The sequence below is a fragment of the Pan paniscus genome, chromosome 4, assembly GCF_029289425.2.
Source record: "Pan paniscus chromosome 4, NHGRI_mPanPan1-v2.0_pri, whole genome shotgun sequence".
Taxonomy (NCBI): domain Eukaryota; kingdom Metazoa; phylum Chordata; class Mammalia; order Primates; family Hominidae; genus Pan; species Pan paniscus.
Window position 1 is genome coordinate 1,775,082 of NC_073253.2, and position 25,221 is coordinate 1,800,302.

Sequence of the window (25,221 nt, forward strand, 5' to 3'; positions counted from 1 at the left end):
TACTCAACGTAGAAGCTGCTACTGGCTAGTTTGCATTTTCTCCCGCTGTCTTGGATTGTGCAGTGTGCATTTCACTCTCACGGCTTTATGCCACCTGTGTCTCCACCCTGTCAGTGTCCAGTGGTCAGGTCAGCCTGTTGGGTACGCAGATCTAGATGATGTTTGCCTCCCCTTCCCCGCTTCTGGGGGCTGCTCCTCACCCCAGCTGGGTCCCCGCTTCAGCATCACACTCGCTGCACCAAGCAACCACAAATCTGTTATCCCGCCATTGGTGACGATCGTCACTATTCCACATCGTGTTACTGGCATTCAGCAAACGTTCTTTACTGCTGAGAAACCTTCCCAGGCCTCATCCTCCACGAGTTTTGTTTTGCTTTAAATCATGAACAGGTGCTGAGCTTTATCAGAGGTGCTTCCTGCATCTGTGGGGAGAGCCACGTGCTGCTCCCCACTTGAAACCACTAACGTGATGCCTCACGGCCACGGTCTCTCTAATACTGAAAGCTAGCTTCAGCACTGTGCAGCTCCCTGTTAGGATTGTTTTTTAAAAGGAATTGCTAGGTCTGTTGGGCACTGTCACCAGCTGTTAAGTAAGACGCGCCTGTCCGCTCCTGTCACTTCCTCCCAGCGGCTTCCTCGTGCAGTCGCCCTACGAAACCAGCGTGCACCCATGCCTGCCGGCAGCTCCTGACCATTGCTTCACTGTTTCCAACCCTACTGTTTATAGAGTACCTCTTTTTTCTTGGGTTGACTTCACAGTTTTTGTCAATGAGGAAGTCTCTTCCTGGAAGCTTTTGGCATATTTTTCCCTCCCGCTACCAAAGTCTCCTCCCAGCTGCCTTTAAGATAACTGAGTCAAGCTGCCTGCCACGCTCTCCTTGGGTTTACACCAAGCCTGCTCTCTGGTTTCATTTCTAATGTTATCTGTGTCTGCCAAAACTTCTAAACCTACGTTGCCAGATATTTTTCTATTTTATCAATCTTCTTACAGAACCATCTCAGATTTGTTCATTCTCTCTGTTCTGACCTAATCATATTAATTTTGGCTCTTATTAGTTCCTCTTTCTTCTGCTTTGAATTTAGTCAAATATTCTTTTCAACTTTTTGAGGGAAAAGCCCAATTTGTTATTTTCAGAAATACCTTATTTCTTGATAGTCACATTTAGAACACAGCTGCCCCTAAGGACCACCTTGGTTTAATCCCACAAGTCTAAGGGGCAGCCTTTTCCTTTATTTGTAAAATTTAGTTTTAAATATTTCGTCCATTCCCATCTACTGTTACTGTTTCATATTTTGTTGCAGTGGAGGAGAGCGTAGCCTCGGCCTTCAGCCCGCCTGGTCCCGGGACTCCAGGGCCACTGGCTGGGAAGAGGCCACTGCGGTGCACAAGCCTGGCTCTGCTGTTAAAGCCGACAGCTGGGCGGGGCGTGGTGGCTCACATCTGTAATCCCAGCACTTTGGGAGGCCAAGGTGGGAGGATCGCCTGCAGTCGGGAGTTCGAGACCAGCCTGACCAACATGGAGAACCCATCTCTACTAAAAATACAAAAGTAGCCGGGCGTGGTGGCGCATGCCTGTAATCCCAGCTACTCTGGAGGCTGAGGCAGGAGAATCACTTGGACCCGGGAGGCGGAGGTGATGGGGAGCTGAGATCGTGCCATTGCGCTCCAGCCTGGGCAACAAGAGCGAAACTCCGTCCCAAAAAAAAAAAAAAAAAAAAGCCGACAATAAGTTACTGGGTAAGTTTCTTCTTCCCATAAATTGTTCTTAGAACCTGTTGCCTCCCTGGGCAGACGCCATGAAGTGTGATAACCAGCACTAAGAGAAAGTCTCAGGAAGTTCCCCGGTCTGACCCTGCGGCCACGGCGGCCTCTGCCCACAGCCTGTTTCAGTCCACCTCTGGTGCTGCAGCCAACTCTGCTACAACACTGCTTCCACCAGAGTGCGGAATAAAATCACAGTAACCCACGCTGTTCCTGAAACAGCACCGGCTACAACACTGCTTCCACCAGAGTGCGGAATAAAATCACAGTAACCCACGCTGTTCCTGAAACAGCACCGGCTGCAACGCTGCTTCCACCAGAGTGTGGAATAAAATCACAGTAACCCACGCTGTTCCTGAAACAGCACCGGCTACAACACTGCTTCTACCAGAGTGTGGAATAAAATCACAGTAACCCACGCTGTTCCTGAAACAGCACCGGCTGCAACACTGCTTCCATCACAGAGTGCGGAATAAAATCACAGTAACCCACGCTGTTCCTGAAACAGCACCGGCTACAACACTGCTTCCACCAGAGTGTGGAATAAAATCACAGTAACCCACGCTGTTCCTGAAACAGCACCGGCTGCAACACTGCTTCCATCACAGAGTGCGGAATAAAATCACAGTAACCCACGCTGTTCCTGAAACAGCACCAGCTACAACACTGCTTCCACCAGAGTGTGGAATAAAATCACAGTAACCCACGCTGTTCCTGAAACAGCACCGGCTGCAACACTGCTTCCACCAGAGTGTGGAATAAAATCACAGTAACCCACGCTGTTCCTGAAACAGCACCGGCTACAACACTGCTTCCACCAGAGTGTGGAATAAAATCACAGTAACCCACGCTGTTCCTGAAACAGCACCGGCTGCAACACTGCTTCCACCACAGAGTGCGGAATAAAATCACAGTAACCCACGCTGTTCCTGAAACAGCACCGGCTACAACACTGCTTCCACCAGAGTGTGGAATAAAATCACAGTAACCCACGCTGTTCCTGAAACAGCACCGGCTGCAACACTGCTTCCACCACAGAGTGCGGAATAAAATCACAGTAACCCATGCTGTTCCTGAAACAGCACCGGCTACAACACTGCTTCCACCGGAGTGTGGAATAAAATCACAGTAACCCACGCTGTTCCTGAAACAGCACCGGCTGCAACACTGCTTCCACCAGAGTGTGGAATAAAATCACAGTAACCCACGCTGTTCCTGAAACAGCACTGGCTGCAACACTGCTTCCACCACAGAGTGTGGAATAAAATCACAGTAACCCACGCTGTTCCTGAAACAGCACCGGCTGCAACACTGCTTCCACCAGAGTGCAGAATAAAATCACAGCAACCCACGCTGTTCCTGAAACAGCACCGGCTACAACACTGCTTCCACCACAGAGTGTGGAATAAAATCACAGTAACCCACGCTGTTCCTGAAACAGCACCGGCTGCAACACTGCTTCCACCAGAGTGCGGAATAAAATCACAGTAACCCACGCTGTTCCTGAAACAGCACCGGCTACAACACTGCTTCCACCAGAGTGTGGAATAAAATCACAGTAACCCACGCTGTTCCTGAAACAGCACCGGCTGCAACACTGCTTCCACCAGAGTGTGGAATAAAATCACAGTAACCCATGCTGTTCTTGGAACAGCACCGACTGCCAGGCCATTCCATATGGGACCGCCCACTGGGAAAGGCTCCGGGGCTGGGGGAGCAGCGCCCCATCCCCAAACAACACGGGGCATGAATGAGCCCTGGGTGGGGAGGCCCCGCCTGCATCCCGGGTAGTCAGGCTGCTGGTTCCTTAGCACACAGGGTTCGCTGGGCCAGCCAGTGGGGGGATGCACTGTGCGACCACATGACCCACGGCCCGCGCATGCTCCTGCGCACATAGGGAAGACTGGGCGACCACCTGAGCCTCGACTTACACATTCCTGCACCTGCTCCTTCGTGCACGGGTTAGACTGCATGACCACCTGACCCTCGCCCCACACATCCATGCATCCATGCACCTGCTGCTTCGTGCACGGGGAGGACTGTGTGAACAAGTGACCCTCTGCACCAGCTCCTTCCTCTATGGGAAAGAATGCCTGACCACATGACCCTCCCCACCCGTCAGTGCACCTGCTCCTGTTGGCGTCCCAGAAGACTGCGTGACCATGTGACCCTCAGCCCATGCACTCTTATGCCTGCTCGTGGTGCATCAGGGAATGCGGCCCGCGCTTCTGAGCTTAGCGTCAGCAAGGAGAGGGGCCTGTGGGCCACAGTTGCAATTGCTGACCCTCGGCAAACAGGGCTGATGAGTGGAGGGTGGAGAGGGAACATGGCCAGGGAGGAGCTCCCCAGGCCTCCAGCAGATGGGGAGGGTGTGGCTCTGCTCTGCAGTGCTGTGAAAACTGCTTGGAGCGGGGGCCTCTGGGAGCCCCGGGCAGGAGGAGGAGCAGTGCTCCTGGTGAAGAGCCCGGGCATCTCCACCGATCTGCCTTCACCTTACCCAGCTCTGGGCCTGTGCGCTCTTTCTCTGCCAGGCTCGGCCCGCCCACAGGAGCCGGGAGCCCTCACCAAGGAGAACAGGACTTGAGTGACTGCTGTGGCTCCTTCCAGAAGCTTCTATGACCCCGCACCTTCTGCCCACCTGTCTCCACAGGCCCCACCCCTGCGTCCAGCCTCAGGCCCACCCATTGGGATCCCTCCATTCCTCATGCCCCCACGCCCTGGTGCAGATGGGTCTGGATGGACTCTAGCCCCCCAGGAGATGCCAGGATGGCAGAGCTGCAGAGAGAGAAGCTGGCTGGGGCAGCTGCGGCAGCCAAGCCCCTCAGCACTGGCAGGGGTGGCCAAGGGAGGTGCTGGGTAGGCAAAGAAATTCTTAGAAAATCCTGGCTAGACCAGAAACTCCCAGAAAAAAGGCCCTCTAAGGAAAGGGGGCTGGCAGTGCGGTCTCTCAGGCAGCGTCGCTGGAGACTCAGGTCGCTAAAGTGGAGGCACCGGGCACAGCCATTCCTCCCCAAGGCAGCTTTGCAGTGTCCACTGAGAGCAAGCGTGCGTTTACAGACCTGCAGCCACAGGGACACCTGGCAGAGAGGGCAGGTGTCTCTTCTCCTCACCCAAGCAAGGCCCAGCACCCTGGCTCAGAGGCTTCCACAGAAGCCCCCTTGGCACCTTCACCGGAGGCAGCAGGGGCAGCATGCGGAACCAAGACATCACTGCAAGTCGTCGACAGGGATAAGCGGGCTGTTGCGTGGACAAGGTGGGCAGATGTGGGGAGCGGGAGCAGCCTCCAGGCAGTGTGGCCAGAGGCTGAATGCGGGGAGGGGGAGGGACTCAGAGAGGAGAACACGGACCACACTCCTGGTCACCATAGGTCAGGCCTCCACGCGGCAGCCAACTGGGGAGGACACTGTGGACGCCTGCAGACGCTGAGACCTGCAACCTGGCCCTCCCAAGACAAGCTGCTGATGGCTGTGGGCCGGCTGTCACCACAGGACCCTGATCACCCTGAGAAATGCCAGTTGGAGGAAGCAATATGGTCACCCTGTGTGAGCCATAAATGAGGGTTTATAGCATAATCCTAATGAGGAACTTTGTCTGAAGTCTGAGGCTGAGTTACTTAAACTATTTGAAAGTTGGCTACGATAAACCAAGGCGTCCAGGCAGTGACCTGCCCACACACAGGGAGAGCTTTGGTGCGGACTGCGGCCGCTAAATACCACTTCCCAGCAGAAGGCCCAGGGCTCCTCAGCCGGGCTTGCTCCAGGTCACAGGTGGGAAATGCAGAGATGAAGATGGGACAGCACGGCACAGCCCACATCAGGGAAGCTGGCAGGGGCTGGACGCGGGCGCTCACGCCTGCAGTCCCAGGAGCACGGCGCGGCCCAAATCAAGGAAGCTGGCAGAGGCTCACGTCCTGAGGGATGGCTCGAGGCCTACCCAGCTCACACTCACGTGACAGGGATCCAGCAACAGCCAATGCCGAGCCTGGTGCAGGAGCAGCACAGCAGACCAGTGGGAACTGACCCTTTCTGGGTCTAGATGCAACCACCAGCTTCCAGAAAACCCCAATGACAACAAGGAGATGCAATCAATCAGAAAATGCAGAGAACTCCACAAAACACAAAACTCCACAAAACACAGCCCAAATCCATTGCAGCAAACAAGGAGGAGCTGGAGGACCCTCCTGATCCACACGCACCAGAGGCCCGAGGGAGCTCGTTCACCCCTCCACCTTGCGGGGACACAGAAGGTGCCATCTATTGACCCGGAGGGGGTCCTTGGCAGACACCAAATCTGCTGGCATCCTGGACTTCGGCCTCCAGAATGGTGAGAAGTCCGTGTCTGCTGTTTGGGAGGCACCTCGTCTGTGGTCCTTTGTGACAGCAGCCGCGCCAAGCAGGGCGGGCACAGTGGGAGTGCACGTGACCCCGGCCTGGCCACACACCGTCATTCTCCGGGCTGGGGGACGGGTCCCAGGCCCACTGTATTATCACTGCTTTGGTGTTCTGGGTTGTATTTTGCCCCCCCTTCCCCAATTCCTGTTGATGTCCTGACCCCCAGGACTCCAGAGGGTGACTGTATTTGGAGAAGGGGCCGTTACAGAGGTGATGAAGGTAGAATGAGATCATCTGGGGGCCCTGAGCCAACCTGCCTGGTGTCCTTATAAGAAGAGGAGATGAGGACACAGACACCCAGGGAGGGACGGCCCTGTGAGGACGCAGGGTGAAGGCGCCATCTGCAAGCCCAGGAGAGGCCTCAGGAGGAACCAGCCCTGCTGCGCCTCGGTCTCGGACTCCAGCCTCCAGGATGGTGAGACAACAATGTCTGTGGTTTAAGCCCCGTCTGAGGCACTTTATTATGGAAGCCGGGGCTGAGAAAGACATTTGACATATGTTTGAAATTTCCCATGATAAGAAGTATAAAAGTGATGACTCTTGGTTTAAATGTAAACAAGGCCATCCAAATGTTGGCCTGGAACTCTCTGGAAGTCTCTGAGTGAAGGCGCCGGTGGTCACAATGCCCAGGCCCAGGCTCTCTGATTTCAGGCAGCTGGCAAACCCCTCCCTCGTCTCTGCCAAGGCCACCAGGGCCATAAGCAGCCCCAGGCCCCAGCATCACCCGGCGTTTCACAATCAGTGCTGAACTCAAAGACACGAGGTCGCCAGAGAACATGTGGTCCCTCTCGTGTGCACTCACGCCATCGCGGTGCCCGACAGGGGTGCTCCGGTGAGGCCCACCAGGCGCAGGGATGCTGCGGCCCCTCCGAGCCCACTTGTTGGAGATGTCACACTGCAGTGCCCCAGCCAGTGAAGGCACCTGCAACGAGGCAGGGGTGGAGGGGAGGCTGCCCAAAGGATGGCGCCTGGAGACTCGAAGGACGCGAGGCTGCGTCACCCCGCACAGGCGGCCGGGGCAGATGCTCAGTGCCAGCCACCCCAAGCTCTACGGTTAGCGCGGTGGAGGCAGCTCACAGGAATGCTCCCTCCTGAAGGTGCATCCCAACATTGCTGCTTTAATTCTGGGGAAAAAATTATCCCGACTCCACAGGATATGCGACAGTGCGCTTGCAAATCCACGAGAGAACGTTCACTCCTCCCACGGTGAGAGGGCGAGCGGCAGCACACACAGGCGCCTGCTGTCCAAGGTCTAATTTTCTTTTGCTTTTTCCTTTTAGAGAAAGAACAACTTTTGAAAGCACAGCAGTTCTCTCAGGCATCCCATCGGACGGAGCCGGCACTTCCATCAGCAAACACCACCAGCCCGCCCTCGGCATCTGAGAGCTGGAGGGAGCTTCGGGAATCACCCACTCCCGTCCAGCACCCACAGACACAAACCGAGCAAGGCAGCAGCAGGAAACGCCCTCCTTTTCTGTCTCCCCAATCACCAAAACACCTTTATTCATGTAACATGACTTCTGGTCCAAACCAAACGCTGCATTCAAATATGGAATCCGCGATCACGCCCACAATGAATTCTCATAGTTAACGATACTAAAAGCAGACACGAAATGTGAAAAACTGGCACCGTGAACCATTGCCGTGGGCTCTCTCTGCACACACAACCACTCTTACCTTTGGAGCCCGAGGCACGGCCTGCACCCCAGGCGAGACCTGCAGGAGGGATGGGCTGCCAGGAGCGCAGGCCACATCACGGGGACGGTTTCATTGGGAGGAACATTTTATGTTTACTGGGTATTCCCATTTCTGTTTGTGTAATTTTCTCATTTATATAAATGTATATACATCTTGTGCCAAATTTATGGTGGGTTTGTCTTTTTCTCACCCCTGTGAACATCCATTGTCTCCCTGACCTTACATTTCAGTGAGGTCACACTCTGGAGCTTTTCACCCCCACCCCGTGTGACTGCAGGAGGATCTGTGCCTCCCCACGGGAACCCCTCTCCCCCAGAGCCCGTGCTTACTGCTATCTATAAAGCTGTTTCTTCTTCGCTCTCCCACTCAAATCTAAAATTAAATATAGCTTTTCTAAAACTGAACTATTTCTTTGCAAACCCTCAACCAGCCGTACCGCCTCCCGCTGCTGTCATCTCTACTCCACCGTCCTCACCAGAACCCTCGGCACCGTCACCTACCCGAGGCTCTTGCCTGCGGGATGACAGTGTGTTCAGTAATTCCCTTTGGATTTGCAAATCGGCCCCGCAGCCCCACAGCACAGTGATTCTCCTAGACCACTCCTTTACCATTTTCAACCCACTCCAGTCCACAGGCGTCTTACGAGGATGCTGCATGGTGTTGAATGGGATCAAAGCCAGTCTGGTCTTGGCCATGTCTAAACCATGACACCCTGTGACTGGGGAACCCCCATCAACACCCAACCAGCTCCCCTGTGAGCCAGCTTCCGGGATACAGGGAAGGCCCTGGGACCGCTGGCACCAGTGTAGTCACTGGGACTGGATGGTATCATGCAGGTAGCACCCTGGGGTGACACAAATGCCGCCTGGGCCGTGGTGCTGCATCTGTGGGACACTGGAACATGACCTGGAGGGCAGGCAGGCCTGGAGGAGTATGTGGTGTCTCTGGAGCAAGGGCCGCTGCTGGAGGGCAGGCGGGCCTGGAGGAGTGCAGTGTCTCTGGAGCAGGGGCCGCTCTCCGCAGCGTGGGTGGAGGCTGTCTCCCATGGCTTCTGCAGGCCCTGGCTAGTCCTGCTTTCTGGAAACAGCCATGGGGGAGCACACCTTCCTCCTGCGGGGCGTCCCCACCAGCGTCTGAGGGGCACTGGCTCTGAGAAAACCCTGGGCCCCTAAGACGGCACTGAAGCCCCATATCCCAGCAAGAAGAGACCAGGGAGTCACTGCGGTTACTTGCTCATGCCCACGCAGGCCTTTCTGTGGATCTCCACACACAGCACCTCCGACTGCGACCGCACAGCTCCTCACTTGCACCTGGGCTCACGGTTGGCTCTGCAGGGTTGACCTCCCCAGCGCGCGCTGTTTGTGTGTCCCAGTTACCTAGGTTCTGTAGCAGACGTGGCATCAGAGACCACGTGGCCCCAACCCCTCAGGGGACACCACCTGCACGCCTCGCTCACCCTACATGGGGATGCACCTGCTCACCTCGCTCACCCTACGTGGGGACGTCACCTGCTCACCTCGCTCACCCTACGTGGGGATGCACCTGCTCACCTCGGTCACCCTATGTGGGGACATCACCTGCTCACCTCGCTCACCCTACATGGGGATGCACCTGCTCACCTCGCTCACCCTATGTGGGGACATCACCTGCTCACCTCGCTCACCCTATGTGGGGACGTCACCTGCTCACCTCGCTCACCCTACGTGGGGACGTCACCTGCTCACCTCGCTCACCCTACTTGGGGATGCACCTGCTCACCTCTCTCACCCTACTTGGGGATGCACCTGCTCACCTCGCTCACCCTACGTGGGGACGTCACCTGCTCACCTCGCTCACCCTACTTGGGGATGCACCTGCTCACCTCGCTCACCCTACGTGGGGATGTCACCTGCTCACCTTGCTCACCCTACGTGGGGATGCACCTGTACGCCTCACTCACTCTGCCATCAGGACACCGCTTAAATTCCTCTCTTGAACACAGAGCTGCTTCCAGCAGACAGGGTCAGAGAACAGCCAGGGAATCCCTGAGTGGGATCAGGCCACTCCAGTCTCGGTTGGCCAGGAACCGAGCCCCTCCAGGAGGGAGGTCCATCCAGCAGCCTCATGCATCTGCACAGCAAAGCTGGGCATCGTCCTCTGCTCCCAGATGGTGGCACCCTCCTGCTTGCCACTCAGCCAACAACCCCAAGGAGGCAGCCTCATGGCTGGGGCTGGCTGTGTTGAGCTGCAGCCCCAGCTGCCCCTAAGCCCTGTGGCTTGGGAGGAGCATCACTTCCCGGTCTCAGCAGGTGTCTGGAGGGTGGGCTGGGTCCTGCTGAGGCCAGGCAAGGAGGCTCCACCTGGGCAGCCCCACATCACCACCAGGACATAGCAGGTGGCAGAGGGCGTACCACACTTAGAGCCCTGCTCATTTGCCAGTAGAGCGAGCCCCACGGCCACCCGGACAGGGCTTGGCAGGCACAGTAGTCTGAGCTCCTGTGTGGGGTGCGGCCCCGTGAGTGGCAGTGGGGCTATGTGCTGGGTGGTGCCACACGGGCAGGCCCTCCATGCCCCATGTTCAATCAGGAAGATATGGAGCCGCTGGGCCGGCCACACCCGCCTTCGGAGTCACTGTCAGCTCAGCATCATCATCCCACGGAGGCTCACAGGGTCACACGGCCCCGGCCCAAGAGCAGCCCCACACTAGAGCCTCCCTCTCACTCTATCCCTGAAGCACCCAGTGTCCGTGCTTCCCGTAGAATCAAGGGCCATAGACCCCCAACATCTGGGGCAAGCACCCTGCAGTCACTGGAGAAGACACAGCTTGCTGAAGTGCCCGCGGGGGGCCACATCTCAGACTTTTAACCTTGTGTACTACAAATGCAGATTCCTGGACACCTTGTGACCTTTGGAATGAGGCTGTGCCCTGTGGGCTGACTCCCTCAGGCCCCCTGAGCTATGTATGGCCCACGCCTTCACCTGGAGTCTTCCTCCCATCGGGGGGCTCTGATGTCTGGACTAAGAGCTCCCTGACGCCCTGGCTCACACCCGTGATGCCAGCACAGGGCACGGTGCTCACACATTGGTGCTGTTGGAAAGTAACTAGTAAAAAGGTGTGTGAAAGAAAACACGCTTACTCATTCTGCAGACACTTCCTGAGCACCTGCAATGTGCACTCTGGACAAATGGTGTCCAGGTGCAGGCAGAACGAGACCGACGGAGACCGCAGCACCGCCTGGCTCAGACGGCACAGGTGCAGTCCGTGTAAAGATGGCACGCGCAGGCGTCCAGGTGTGGGCCTGCGGGAAAAGGGCGTGGGGTGGAGGTGCAAGCTCAGCTGAGAAATCAGGAGTAGAGAGTGCAGAGCCCCATGGAGGGAGGGCCCAGGCAGGGTGGCTATGTGAGCATCACAGCCGATGCCCCAGTTCCTGCTTCAAGATGACCGATGGCAGGCAGGTGCCAGGGCCGCTCCTCTGGTCCCCAGGCTGGCCTCCGGGTCCTGCCCACACGCTCTCCCGGACAGTACTCATGCCTCCTCACCCGCAAAGCTCTGCACAAATCCCCCTTCCCTGAAGGGTTTGGGACACCCAGCCAGAGTTCTGTCCCTCTGGTCCCTACATATGAGGTCCCCCATGTCCAACCTGCAGCCCCACACTCTAGAGGAGAGATTCCACGACAATACAGGCTGCAGGCTGGGAGGCCCTTCCATTGCTGCCTGGTGACCCCGAGGGCTCAGCTCCTGCAAGGCCTGGCTCACGGCAGGTGCTCGCAAGAAGAATACAGGAGGGAAGGGAGCAGGAACTCAGAAGTGTAAGCTTCTGGGCTGCACACGTTCCACTGTGGGAACAGGCTAAGCTTCAAAAGCAGAAACTGGCTGCAGATTCCTATTTGGAGGCTGCGGGGACTCGGTTACACCTGACCCACTTCCACAGGCTCTCACCCGTGGGGCAGGACACCCTGCGATTACGTTTCCTCCATTTCCACAGGCTCTCACCTGTGGGGCGGGACACCCTGCAATTACATTTCCTCCATTTCCACAGGCTCTCACCCATGGGGCGGGACACCCTGCGATTACATTCTCACCCATGGGGGCGGGACACCCTGTGATTACATTTCCTCCATTTCCACAGGCTCTCACTGGTGAGGCGGGACACCCTGCGATTACATTCTCACCCGTGGGGCAGGACACCCTGTGATGACATTTCCTCCATTTCCACAGGCTCTCACCCTGGGGCGGGACACCCTGCGATTACATTTCCTCGGAAGGCAGCTTTCAAGGCAAAGCTCCCACGTGCAGAAACGGGCCCTGGAGGCGGGAGTCCCAGGAGCCGTGGAGAAGCTCCAATGAGAACGGGGCCAGATGGGCAGCCCGAGAGCAGAACCCCCACCACCAGCGGCTGTGGAGAGGCTGGAGATGCCAGGGCCCTCCTGGGAGGCACCAGCTTTGTCCTCGAGGCCGAGGGGAGGAGAAGCACAGAAGATGCTGGGCACAAGGGGCCCGGCACAGGCCAGGCACAGGGAGGCCCCAGCCTCATCTGCCCAGTGAGCGATATCCAAAAACAACAAACAGGGTCCACATGCCAGCACTGCAGCCACAGCAGCACGAGGGGCCATCGCAGGTGCACGGGCCTCACAGCTTCACAGAGCAGAGCCATGCCAAATGCTCGCGGTGAAAGGCAGCCTGTTTCTTCAGTACTGTTCCTTCAACAGGTCATTCCTGAGCCCCAGGCTGTGTCTCAGGACACTGGGGGTCTGCTCCGCACTGGGGAACTCAAAGTCCAGACGGGGCCCACATGTGGTCGAGTGAACCAAACGCCCCACACCCTGACCCCCAGGTGTACATTCTGCACATTTTAATTCCGAGGTTGGGAATGCACCCTACGCCGCCAGGCACGCCGCCAGGCACGCCGCCAGGCCGAGGTCTGCAGCAGCATTTCACTCTGTTGGTGTCCGAGGACCTCGGGGGCTGTGGACCATGCGGGGGCTGTGGACCATGCAGGCGCTGCAGACAGTGATACATCGTGGGGGGCTCAGGAGAAGCAGGCTCCTGGGATCATTCCAACAAAAAGGTCCCCCTGCGTGCTCCGCCAGGACCCCACCTTCCACCTCCAGCCAAAACAGGACCTTCACACATACCAGCACGCTTCCCATTCAGCCCAGGCCCTGAGACAGACCCTCCGGAGCTGTGGCCCAGGGAAACGCCAATCTCCCCGGACCTCCTGCATGGTCTGAGTAAAAAGAATCCTGAAATTCAGGATCCGTGGCATTTCTAGCTGCTTGCATTTGTTTAACAAACATCTGCAGAAAGCCAGTGGGGCCCTGATGGAGAGCACCTCCCAAGCCCCCTGTGGTGGGAGCCCCACCCCCAGCACATCCTGCATCAGGGGATCCTGCTACAAGAGTCCCCAGTCTGCCCGGCCCTTCCTACTCCGAACTGGCCGCAGATACAGGGAGCCCCCCAGCACATCCTGCATCAGGGGATCCTGCTACAAGAGTCCCCAGCCTGCCCGGCCCTTCCTACTCCGAACTGGCTGCAGATACAGGGAGCCCCCCCAGCACATCCTGGCCCAAACCCTCAAAAGCTGCAGGAGCCCACAGCCTGCCCTGTACACCCTGCCCCACACTACCCGCAAATACAAGGCTCCCCACCTCTCCCGCCAGCCCAGAACATCCTGGCCCAAGTCCCACCCCCAGCCTGCCCTGTACACCCTGCCCCACACTACCCGCAGATAAAGGGGCCCCCCAGAACATCTTGGCCCAACCCCCTGGCCTGCCCTGTATACCCTGCCCTGCACTATCTACAGATACTGGGACCCTCCCCCACCTCCCACTGCCACCCACACAGAATATCCTGGCCTAAGTCCCACCCCCTTAGCTGCAGGAGCCCCCAGCCTGCCCTGTACACCCTGCTCCACACTACGGGAAAATACAGGGGGACCCCCGGAACATCCTGGCTCACCCCCACTCCCCCGAGCTGCAGGAGTGCCTCTCTCCCCACAATTCTGGGTCTGCGCCACCATCTCCAGGGAGCCCACCAAGCACATCCTGGCCCTGTCCCTGGCTATGGGAGACCCTCCACCCAGGACATCCTGCTTCCCCCAGCTGCAGGGAGCCCCTGGCCCACCAGTAACGTCTGTGAGGCAAGGCTGACCCCTGCTCAGCCAGTGGGTAGAACGGGAGTGGGCAGGGGCTGTGGGCCCTGGCAAGTAAGTCCACTCCTCTGAGTGCAGGGAGGGACAGAGGTGACCAGCCTGACGTGCAGCTGTGGACAGAGAGGGAGGGCTGCTGGGGGCTGGAGGCCACTGCCCGGTGGCAGTTGTGGGGGAGGCAGAAATGACCTGATCGCTCTAAGGTGAGGGAGAGGAGAGCCCACTCTTTACAGAGACTTCCCCACCGGCACAGGCGCCACGTGGTCCTGGGGCCACTGACTGGGCAAAGACAGCCTGGCACAGGGACAGGACAGGTCTAGTCGGGGATGTGCTGAGCTTGATGGATGCATGGGACCCATGAGGATGTCACAATGATGATTCACATGGCACACAGGTGACCATGACTCTTCCCTGATGGAGACAATGACTCACTGCTGCAGAAAGGTGGATCTAACCCCTCCAGGGTAGCCTAGGAGAACAAACAGACTCCACTCTAAGGAGCCCAGGCATTCCATGCTGATCCACACTTGCCCAGCCCGGCGGCATCCCCACTGTCTGTGCTTGGACACCAGCCCTCCCTGGCTCCAGGGCCCTTGCCCTCCAGTACCTTGGCCCAGTTTTGGTTCTACCCCAAGGGTTTTAAAACATTTAGAACTGGGAGAGAAACTGTTTTCTTTCTTTCCTTTTTTTTTTTTTTAAGCTTGTATGTGGCAAATATCTTTAAGAGGAAATAACTCACTCCTCTGGCTCTAAGAGGGAAGTGTGAAATTCAAGAGTAAAATCCAGGTTTGGAAAAGGCTGCTGTCCCCAGGTACCAGTCCCCACCCCAGCAGTGTCTCCCCACACAGGGGACAAGGGCACAGGGGATGAGGTTGGAGGGCCACCAGTCACAGCAGAGGAAAGACCACACTGAGGGAAGCTGGGAGCTGACTGTGCTGGAAGTTCAAGAACAGCACCTCACCTTTAACACACCTAAGCTCATGCTGCCAGCACGTGGCTGAGAAGCCAGGGATGCATTGGTTTTAATACAGCAAAAAGTATACCCCAGGGTTGCAAAAGGACGTGGGTTTCAGAGGGACAAACACTGATCACATTAGAAAATAATGTTATTTCCAAACACAAGCCTAGCATCATGCTTTTTTCCGGGCTCATTTTCAGAATGATTCACAGCTAGATTAAAGGTTTACACTGGAAATGCTGGAAACAGTAACCGGGAATGGTAAGCATGCCCCAGCACCCACAGGAGGCCCACAGGACTGGGAGGGGACAGTCGCGGCTCCTGGCCATCCTGGGAACCATAGCACTTTTGTCATGGGCCGCGTGGGGGTGAGGGCCCTGGAAACAGGAAGAGGAAGGTCAGGAGGGCTCCTCCTGCAGTCTCTGTGTCAGAGGCAGGGACATGGCTTAGCAAGACAGGTGACCTCGTGGAAGCCTAGCTTGGACACTCCCAACCAGTCATGCCCAAGCAGTACAGCACAGGGCGCCTTCTCAGACAAGAGCGGTGAGACGGAGCGGGACAGGGAGCCACGTTCTCCGCTGCCTGGGCCCTCCCAGCACTCGAGGGCGCTCTGCCCCTGCGGGCACAGGAGGCACCGGGCATGGGCCAGACACCCAGCAAGTGTGGTAGTCGAGTCCCGCGCCCGGCTCCTGCAGCAGGGCTCCTGAGTGGCCACTTTTTCAGGCACAAAATCCTAACATGTTTATATGAGAAATAGATAATTCAACTGCAAAAAAAAAAGCCAATGTTAGGAAGAAACGATTTAAATAAAATGGAAGCAAGTAGTGACCATAGCTTGACATTTCCTAAAGACTACAGTTCATCTAGGAACAGAGGCGACGTGTCAAATTCAAGAGTAAAATCAAGGTTTGGAAAAGGCCGCTGTTCCCAGACAGGAGCCCCCACCCCTGGCAGTGCCTCCCCACATGGGGGACGAGGGGACAAGGGGACGAGGTCGGAGGGCTCAGGAGAGCTGCATCCGGAATGCATTCTGAACGCAGCTGTGGGCCGCCTGCCTCCTCTTACTAAAGAAAGTGGACATCAGAGAGGAAGCATTTGCAAAGTCTGATGACGGCTCACATGGACTAATGCAGAAGTGAACCCGCAGGGCTGACGGATGCCTCAGGGTTCTCGCCCCACTCTGAGCACGGCCCTGCGGCCTCTCTCGAGCCCACCCACTCCTGACCCTGGGTCCCACAGGGTGGGGGATGCACCGTGGCCCCATGCATGGGATGAAGGGCCTGGGCCGGGTGACTGGCTGGACGCCTTCCAGAGAAAAGGCAATGCGTGGTTTAAAGCGGAAAAAAAACACAGCTGAAAAAAGAGAAAAAAATATAAGACAGAGCTGATGTCTTACCCCAGGTTGCTTGTCCCGGGCACAGTAAAAACTTTTTCTTTATCTTTTTCTTTTTGGAGACGGAGTCCGGCTCAGTCGCCCAGGCTGGAGTGCAGAGGTGCGATCTCCGCTCACTGCGAGCTCCGCCTCCTGGGTTCACGCCATTCTCCTGCCTCAGCCTCCCCCGGGTGGCTGGGACTGCAGGCGCCTGCCATGACGCCCGTCTAATTTTTTGTATTTTTAGTAGAGACGGGGTTTCACCGTGTTAGCCAGGATGGTCTCGATCTCCCGACCTCATGATCTGCCCGCCTCGGCCTCCCAAAGTGCTGGGATTACAGGCGTGAGCCGTTGCGCCCGGCCCACAGTAAAAACTTAAAATGCACCTGCTGCGGCCAGCACCGACCGTGGCTGTGAACAGCAAGCAGAGGCAGGAGCAGAACCCACATGGCCCCGTGTTCCAGTGGGAGGAAGGAGCAGCCCTGAGTGCCAATGACGATAGGGGGCCGGACCCAGGCAAGAGGCCAGCATCATTCTGAAATGTGTAAAAACATGTGCTCCTTTAGAGTTCCGGAGCCACGACCACAGGCAGTGAAGGAGGCGCCCTGGGTGTCATCTCCTGTCTGGGAATGGAAAGGTGTTGTCTCACTTGGGCTGATGTGAGAAAGGAACCGTGCCTGCAGGAAGCGTGCAGAGCAGGGTGCATGAGTGGGGGAAGAAAGCAGCTCCCATGGCTCACGCCAGCCTGGCGTCCTGAAACAGACCCAGAAGCTGCAGAGTTTTAAAAGTTGGCACAGATGCGTGCTGACAATATAAGATAAAGGGCTCTTTCTCACGATGAAACAGGAGTGCAAAGACAGTGTCCGTTTAAGACGAACTTTGGGTCACAATCACGGGCTTCTGCATGAAACTGATGGTGCTTTGCTGTCAGCTGTAAAACAAAACTATGTGCGTGAGCTTCTGTGTGTATGTGGGTATGCTTATGTGGATGTTTGGGTACACTCGCATGTATATGCCTGTGTATGCCCTTATGTATATGTGTATGCGTGTGTGTACACACATATTCTCATACACACACTCATATTAGAAACCCAAGTTTTAGGACAGAATGCTATAAAAAATGAAAAGTAAAGTCTTTTCCAATTTTGAACCCCCCTTCCCATTTTGCAAAGTTAACCACAACTAAGTTTCACGAGTGCGTCATTCGGAAAATTCATTCGGAAAATTAGACAGGATTACAGGAACGCTCTCAATGACTTTGAGAAAAAAGCCAGTTCCCTAAGGTCAGGGCTCCTTGTGAGGCGAGGGCAGGCATCCATGCTAAGCCAGCCCACGCTGCCCTCCCTGCCTGGGAGACGGCACAGCAGCTGGGCCTCTGTGTCCTCACCTGTGCTTCCTGGGGCAAAGGATGACAGTGACCAGAGGCGAGGACACGGGAAAATGATGCTTGGGCCTCTACTGGGCCAAAACAGTTGGCACCATCACACCCAGGTCATCAGAAGGAAGCTGGGGGCCATGGGCCTGGCACCGTCTCCAAGGCCTCTGAGGCATCCAGGGAGACAGCAGGCCCTGTACAGCCCTGGCCTTCTCCATCCTCCCCAAGGGACAGGCACTCTCCTGCACATCCTCCACAGGGTGTGGCTGCCCTGCGCTCCCACCAGGTACACTGCCCAGGGCTCCTTGGCCCACCCCACCCCTCCACATCCACTGCCCGGCAATGGGGCTGAGCGAAGAGCCAGTCTTACTGAATCCAGGCAGGCAGCACCCAGGGACCCAGTGGGCAGCAGGAGCAGCTCAGAGAAGCTTGAGGAACCCCCATCCCCGTGCATGTGTGCCTGGAGGGCACCAAGGGTCAAGAACACACTGCAAACACAGCCATGCACGTGAGGAGCCCAGCAACGTGTGCAGGCACACGAATTCCTGTTCTGCAGTGGCCACGCTGGACTCAGGAGCGAGGCTGAGAGGGCGGAGTCCTGCTCCTGAGTTTTTAAAAAAAATCACAACTCAGGTATTTGTATAAAAATGTGGAGAAAAAGATGGCCCACTTTTGGGTAAATTCTATGCAGGGCCACCAGGCAGGGTGGGGCAGAATCTGTCCCTGGACTCAACCCTCATCATAATCCTCTCTGTGGATTAGCCAGCGTCGGCAGGCGGGCACCCAGCAGCCTCCTCCACTCTGAGACAGCAACGCCCGTCCAAGGACTCAGCTCCAAGGTGCACAGGAAGGCATTATGCTTTCCAGGATGTAAGTTCTTGCCAACTCTGGTTCCGAGCAGCAGAGACTTTAGAAATGGGGAAAATGGGCCGGGCGCGGTGGCTCACGCCTGTAATCCCAGCACTTTGGGAGGCCGAGGCGGGAGGATCACAAGGTCAGGAGATCAAGACCATCCTGGCTAACACGGTGAAACCCCGTCTCTACTAAAAATACAAAAAAAAATTAGCCGGGCATTGTGGCGGGCGCCTATAGTCCCAGCTATTCGGGAGGCTGAGGCGGGAGAATGGCGTGAACCCGGGAGGCGAAGCTTGTAGTGAGCCGATATCGCGCCTCTGCACTCCAGCCTGGGCGACAGAGAGAGACTGTCTCAAAAAAAAAAAAAAAAAAAAAGAAATGGGGAAAACGCATCAGAACCATAGTGGGAAATACTCATACCCACAGATTCCAAGGAAAGTACCGAGAAAACCCTGGGTGACAGAAACCACTTCATGACTCCAAAACGATACATGAATGTGTGACTATGAAGAACCTCAGCTGAACTCACTAAGATCCTGTACCATACTATTTACCGCTCTCTACTAAATCTATATCCTTGCTTTAGCCAGAGGATTAAAACATTGCACGTATTACAGACCCTGATGGCTTTGATACCTCTTTTCAGATCTTAATGTGCTGTTTTCTGTCCAAAGAGATACTTAAGCTCCTCACTAAATCTGTAGTTAAATGACAGATGGGCTGGCTGGAGGAGGAGGTGTCCCCGCATGGCGCTAATCCGAAGACACACAGCAGCCCCTCCCAGGCGGCAAATGCTCACAGGTAAATGCAGGTACTCACTGGTTTATCTCAACTGGGAACTTAGCTGGGTTTCTGCGGGTTCTTGAGTGTGTCAGCCACTACTGGACCCATTTCTTTCTTTGGGGAAGAAGGCTTTCTTGGCTTGAAAGATAGGCTATTTCACTCTGTGGAAACTTTACAAGAATATATCACATCAAAGTAAAAGCTTTGCAAAGCAATGCTTGGTGAAAAGCAAAATGTTTCTGCAGAGAACTTTGAGAACGTTTACAAACTGTATACCCTTGAGCCACACATTGCAGACATCCAGCAGAAACGACTGGATGTACAAACACACCTAATTCCTCAGATGGAGCCTCTGAAGTGGCAACAAAGCAAGCCCCCTCTCTGAGAGGCCCCAACACCTCAAGCCAGGATCTCTGCCTGGCTTCGGCCCTAGGGAGAACAGCTGCCCAAAGCCTTCAATCTCGGGACCAGGAGCCTCTCGGTGACCCCCTGCCCAAGAGCCACTGGGAGCAGCTTGCACCCTGAGGTCTCGGGGAGGAAAGCAGGCCCCCGTGGGCACTCTGGCTGTGCCCTGACATCTGTACCTACCCATGAGAGTCTCTGCCCTGCTTCTCGCCAGGGCAGTGGGTGCACACTTTTGGACAGAACACACCTCAACCGGGGGCTGCAACTATGACAGGGATGATGAAGTGGCCTCCGGGGACCTCCAGGGAGGGGCTTGATGTTTCCCCCACAGGGAGCCAGGAGGGAGTAGGAAAGGCAGGAAGAGGGAGCACACCTGAGGCAGCCATAGCTGGGGCAGGAGCAGGGCTGGGGAAGCCCTGGAAACCACAGCAGGGGTTCGAATTTCATCCGGGGGCGTCCCCGCTGAGGGCTTCCGAGCAGCAGGGAGGGCTTCCGAGCAGCAGAGTGCAGGAGGAAGAAAGCCTGCTGGGAGTGACTCAGGGAGAGTGACCAGGGAGAGAGCCTGGTGGCTGGGTGGGGGTGAGGATTGAAGAGGAGGAATGGTTGAGGGGCACAGAATGAGCGACCGTGTCCCAAGCCCTCCTTTGAGGGGCACAGCACACGGCAGCTGACAGCATGTGGCAGACAGAGGGCCAGGCAGAGCGGCGGCAGAGGGGCCGGCACCGCCCCAGCCCCAGAGTCCAGCTCCCGACACACAGGGAGACGGGGGCCAGGGCCTGGGAGCCAGGCTGGGGACGACCTCACCCTGTGTGTCACCAGGAGGGGCGGCACCATCGGGCTCTCCTGCTCCCCATCCCCTTCCATACCCTGAGGACCAGCCGCGTCAAGGGGCTTTGAGCAAAAGCAGGCGTCCTGGGAAAATGACAACCTCAAACTGGCCTCAAGAACTTTTCACTTCAGGGTTCTTTCAGATAAAGTACTTTATGCATTAACAAATCTCCATCTTCCCGGAAATCTATTCTCACAATTGGAAGCGTGCTCCCTACAAACCGGACAGCCCCATAGGCCCCGAAACAGTGCTTGCTTCTAGGAATTAGAGTCAAAAGTAAGGTCCTCTTGAGAGTGGATCTCAGGTAACTGCAAGCCCAGCTGGCAGCCAGGTAGCCGGAAAAGCCAGGCTGAGCCAGCACATCTCCGGTGCAGCTTCCTGCAGCGAGCGGCCCCCTCCCCACGACGTCCCCGGGTCTCCCCTCACCACTGTCCCATCGCAGGATCTCAGCAAACCGTTCCCTCCCACGTGGCAGCCCAGGTTGCATAAAGTTGATTCGGGTCAGACCAGCCCCGAGAAAGCATCCCTTAGGCAACGTGCGGCCGCAGAGCAGGGAGACCCGTGCGCCTACAGGGGACCCTACAGGGGACCCGCACCGCCTGCGCGCCCTGTCCCGGGCACCACCAGGCCCCGCACACGAGGCTCACCCAGCGCCGCGGTGCCCTCCCGCCCGCGGGCCGCCTCCAGGCAAAGCCGCTCCGGAGTCCCCGGGCTGCGCGCAGGGCCTGCCAAGGCGGGCGGGGCCCGGACCAGGGACGAGCGCGGGGACCGGGATGCGGGTCCAGGCTCCCGCGGGAGCCGAGGTCGGGGCTCTGGGAGGCAGAGAAAGGGTTGTGGGCCCGGTTCAGGGTGCAGGGGTCTGGGGGGAGGAGCAGAACGCGGGGCGGGGATGGGAAGCGGGGACCCCGAGGAAGGCGCTGAGGGACCAGGATGCGCGTGCGGGCGGCGGGAAGCCGGCGCAGGGACCGAGGCATCGGGTGCGGGCGGCGGGGACGCGAGCTGAGGGGCGGCCGCGGGGAGGGAAGGCGCCGCGGCTCGCAGGGCCGCGCCGCGCCCCAGGCCCCCTCCCCGGCTCCTCCTCGGCCGCGCCTCCCTGGCCCCAGCATCCCTGGCGTCCGCGCCGGCTCCCGGGGCCGCGCGCCCTGGGCACCCACCTGGGCCTTCTGCAGGGCGCTGAGGCGCAGCTCGTGCACGAAGGGGTTCCGCCCCGGGGGCGCCAGCAGCCGAGCGTCGCTGGCCCCTGCGCTGGAGGCAGGCGCGGCCCGGGGTCCGCATCCCCGCAGCCTCATGGCCGCGCCGTCCCGCGGCGAGCGCAGCCGAGCTGCCTGGGGCGCCGAGCGGGGCCGGGGCTAGCTGGGCGCGGGTCTCGGGGCGCGGGCCGAGGATGCGCGGCGGCTGGAGCGGGCCGGGCGCGCAGGCGCGGGAGGTGACGTGGGCGGAGCGGGAGCGCCGGCCGGGGCGGGGCCGGGGCGGGGCGTCCCTGGAAGCCTCGCCTCCCGCCGGCCGGCAGGGGCGGCACCAGCCGGAGTTCCGCTCCCTGGTGGTTTCTCTGGGGTCTGTCGGGGGCCGGGGCCGTTGGGGACCGGGGGCGCCTCCTGCAGCCACTGGAGCACAGGGATCCCCGGCAGGGTCTGCGCCAGGAGAAAGGGAGGTCGCCGGGGCCCGCGAGGCTGCCACGTCGTCCCCTTCCGCCGCTCGGCCCGCCTGCTCGCGGGGAGGGAGGAAGGGGCGGGCACGCGTCCAGCTTACGCGCAAGGCGGGCCAGGCCCTGGGTGCCGAGCCCCGGGCTGTTCCGGCCAAGGCCCCACGCCATTCTTCTTATTCGTTGGGCTCCTAGCTCGCACCGGCGACCCTGGAAGCTGCCCCGGGCTGAGGGAGCTTCTTCCAGCCGCGCCTCAGCCCAGGCGACTCCCGCCTGAGGTCCACTCGACCTTAGGACCCCCCAGACCTCGGGATCCCCTCAGATCTCAGGACCCCTCAAGCCTCAGGACCCCCTCAGACCTCAGGACCCCTCCGATCTCAGGACCTCTCAGGCCTCAGGCCCCGCAGGGATGGCCCAGGCAGGAGGCGCACATAGGGGCCCTGACTGTCCGTGCTGGTTGTGCAGGGGCTGCGATGAGATCCCAGCGCTTTCTCACCCGTAGCTGCTTTGGCTCGGGCATTGCCCTTGTGGTGCTCAGGAGCCGTGTGAGGAGCCCCAGGGTGGGGCCCATAGTTAGCCGGAGCGAGAGTAGGATGGGCTCCTGCCTCCGGGTGAACACGCGTGGATTTCAGAACTCACGCAGGCCTTCGGTCACAGTGCTCACGGCTTCCTCACCCCGGCCGGCCTGTTGGTTCCTTCATGGCCAACGGACCTCACCCAGACACAGCCGGTTTGGGCCACCTGGCCAACCCCCCAGGGTCCTGGCTCCTGGGGATGTCACTGCTGTGTTGGCCCCAGCTGGGCCCCATCCTCAGCAGACGCCAGGGAGTGCCCCGACCCCTCCAATGACCCTGCCTGCGCCCTTGTGGACCTCATAGTGCAGCGGGTTGGCAGAGACCCTTCTGTGTCTGAGACCTGGGTGCGGGCCAGGGGTCTGTGCCATCCACATATCATGCACAGAGAAGGCCCCGGCAGGCCAGACCCGCTGCATGGCCTTATTCCTGCCCCATAAGAGTCCCAGCCCATGCCTAGCAGCAGCACCTGTCCCAAGTGCCACACCCACGGGGATGGGGTGAGCCCTGTGTGCTGGTGGGCATTGGTGGCTCTGTGGCCCGGCCACCAGCGTTGCACCCACCTCCTGGGCTTTTAGTGGCCACTTGCTCTGATCCCCAAAACCAGAGCCCAGCACCCGAGGCCACCCAAGGCTCCTCACCGAACTGATCATCAAGAAAGCCCAGGACACAAAGCCTGCCAGCCACAGGGCAGCACCTGCACCCCAGCGATCCAGGCGGCCCCACCTGCTGCCTGAGTGCTCTGGAGAGGAGGGGCCCTAGGGTGTCCCAGTCCTGGGATGAGAGCAGCCTCAGGACTGGACTTGGAGAGCCATGAAAGTGGGGTCCTCCCAGAAGCACAGGCCAGGAAGCGGTGTGTGGTGGAGGGGAAACCTGCTGGAGATGGTGCAGAGCCAGATTCAATGGGGAGAGCTGCCAGAGAGTCATGGCTGTGTCCCCAGAAGATGCAAAAGTCCTAACTCACAGCACCTGTGGCCGTGACCTTATTTGGAAACAGGGTCTTTGCAGATGATCAGGTTAAGAGGAAGTCATTAGGGTGGGCCCTAGTCTGAAATGGCTTGTGTCCCTATAGAGAGGGAGATTCGGGCTCAGAGACAGACACAGAGAGAGCTCCACGGGAAGGCCAGGGTTCTGCTGCTACAGGCAAGCAGTTCCCAGGAGCTGGAGAGGCCTGGGGCAGGTCCTCTCTAGTGCCCTCAGTGGGAGCCTAGGCCTAGGGTGCCATGATTGCAGGCTTCTGGCCTCCAGACTGGGAGAGAATAAATTCCTTCTGCTTTAACCTGCAGAGTGCAAAGTGAGTTGGAACCCAGGGAAGGAGGTGGGGAGGCTGGGGGAAGAACCTCATACTGCCCGGCAATCTAAGCAGGTTCAGCAGGTTGTCCTTGAGCCAAGGTCGGTGGAAAGAGGAGTCCCTCTCCCAGAGGGGTCTTAGGTGGAGCCACTGTGGGCAGCGTGGCCTTGGTGTAGAAGCTCAGTGGATCCTTGGGTCACAGGCACCATTTGGAGGAGGCGCAGAGGCCCAGCTCTGGGGTCAGTACACAAGGGGGCACAGCTGGGAGGGTGGGTGTGACAGGGCCAAGGGCTGTGCAGAGCAGGGGGCAGGACTGGGGCACACTCGTCCTCACCAAGCAGAACCCAAGGAGGCCCCAGAGAGCGGCCAAGGAGCGGAGGCCCCCAGAGGGGCTGAGTCCACGGAACTGCCCCATCCAGGAGGACTGGCCAGGAGAGAACTGGGAAGGCCAGCCAGTGGTAGTAGCAAGGGTGGAGACCACCACCCTGCAGGGTGCTGTGGAGTGGGCAGGAGTTACAGAGGTTCTTTCCCAGCTACCTGAGAAAGGAGGAAGCGTGATGGGCAGGAGGAGGAAAATGGATGCTTGGCGGGAGGCTGGGATCCAGGGCAGCAGCTCAAGGAAGGGGCCCAGGACATGTTCCTGGGTGGAAGGCAACAGGCCAGACTCACAGGAGACGTTGAAAACCCCTGTGAGAGGGGGTGTCATGGGCCCATCTCAGTCTGGAAGGATCCTGCGCTCAGAGGAAGGAAAGGCCTGGGGCCCAGAGCGGGGACTCCTTCTCTGCTGCAGCTGGAAAGGGTTGGATGGTCCACAGGGCACGTGCCCAGGGGGTGGGGAGCTGGGGCACTCGTGTGTGGGAGTCAGTTTTCTCCTGGGGACTGCGAGGGGTGGGGGGGAGGGGCTGCTTATGGGGAAATCAGCGCAAGCGTGGAGGAGCAGCAAGGCAATTCCTCCGCCCACACTGGGCCTTCGCACTTAGGCTTTGGTTCTGCTATGTAATGGAACGTTCTTGAGACCTGGAGGGTCTGGAAGCTTGATGAAGAGAAGTTGGTCTTGGGTGGGGACGTATAAGCAGTTTTCTCTGTCTAGCAGGGGAAAAATGAGTTTCTCATTAGGACTTAGTTTTGGGAAAACCACCCTAAGGGCCCTTTAACTACCA

The 25,221-nt window shown here is 58.2% G+C and overlaps 1 protein-coding gene across 1 annotated transcript in view; it reads right to left on the bottom strand.

Annotated features, from left to right (window-relative positions):
• Nucleotides 1-21,987, bottom strand: part of LPCAT1 (lysophosphatidylcholine acyltransferase 1) — a 64,956-nt gene extending 42,969 nt beyond the window's left edge. Inside the window, exon 1 of the mRNA XM_063604166.1 lies at nt 21,711-21,987. Coding sequence (XP_063460236.1) covers nt 21,711-21,845 — 135 coding nt within the window. The 5' untranslated portion in view covers nt 21,846-21,987. The remainder of the gene's footprint in view (nt 1-21,710) is intronic.
• Between the last annotated feature and the right edge of the window lie 3,234 nt (nt 21,988-25,221).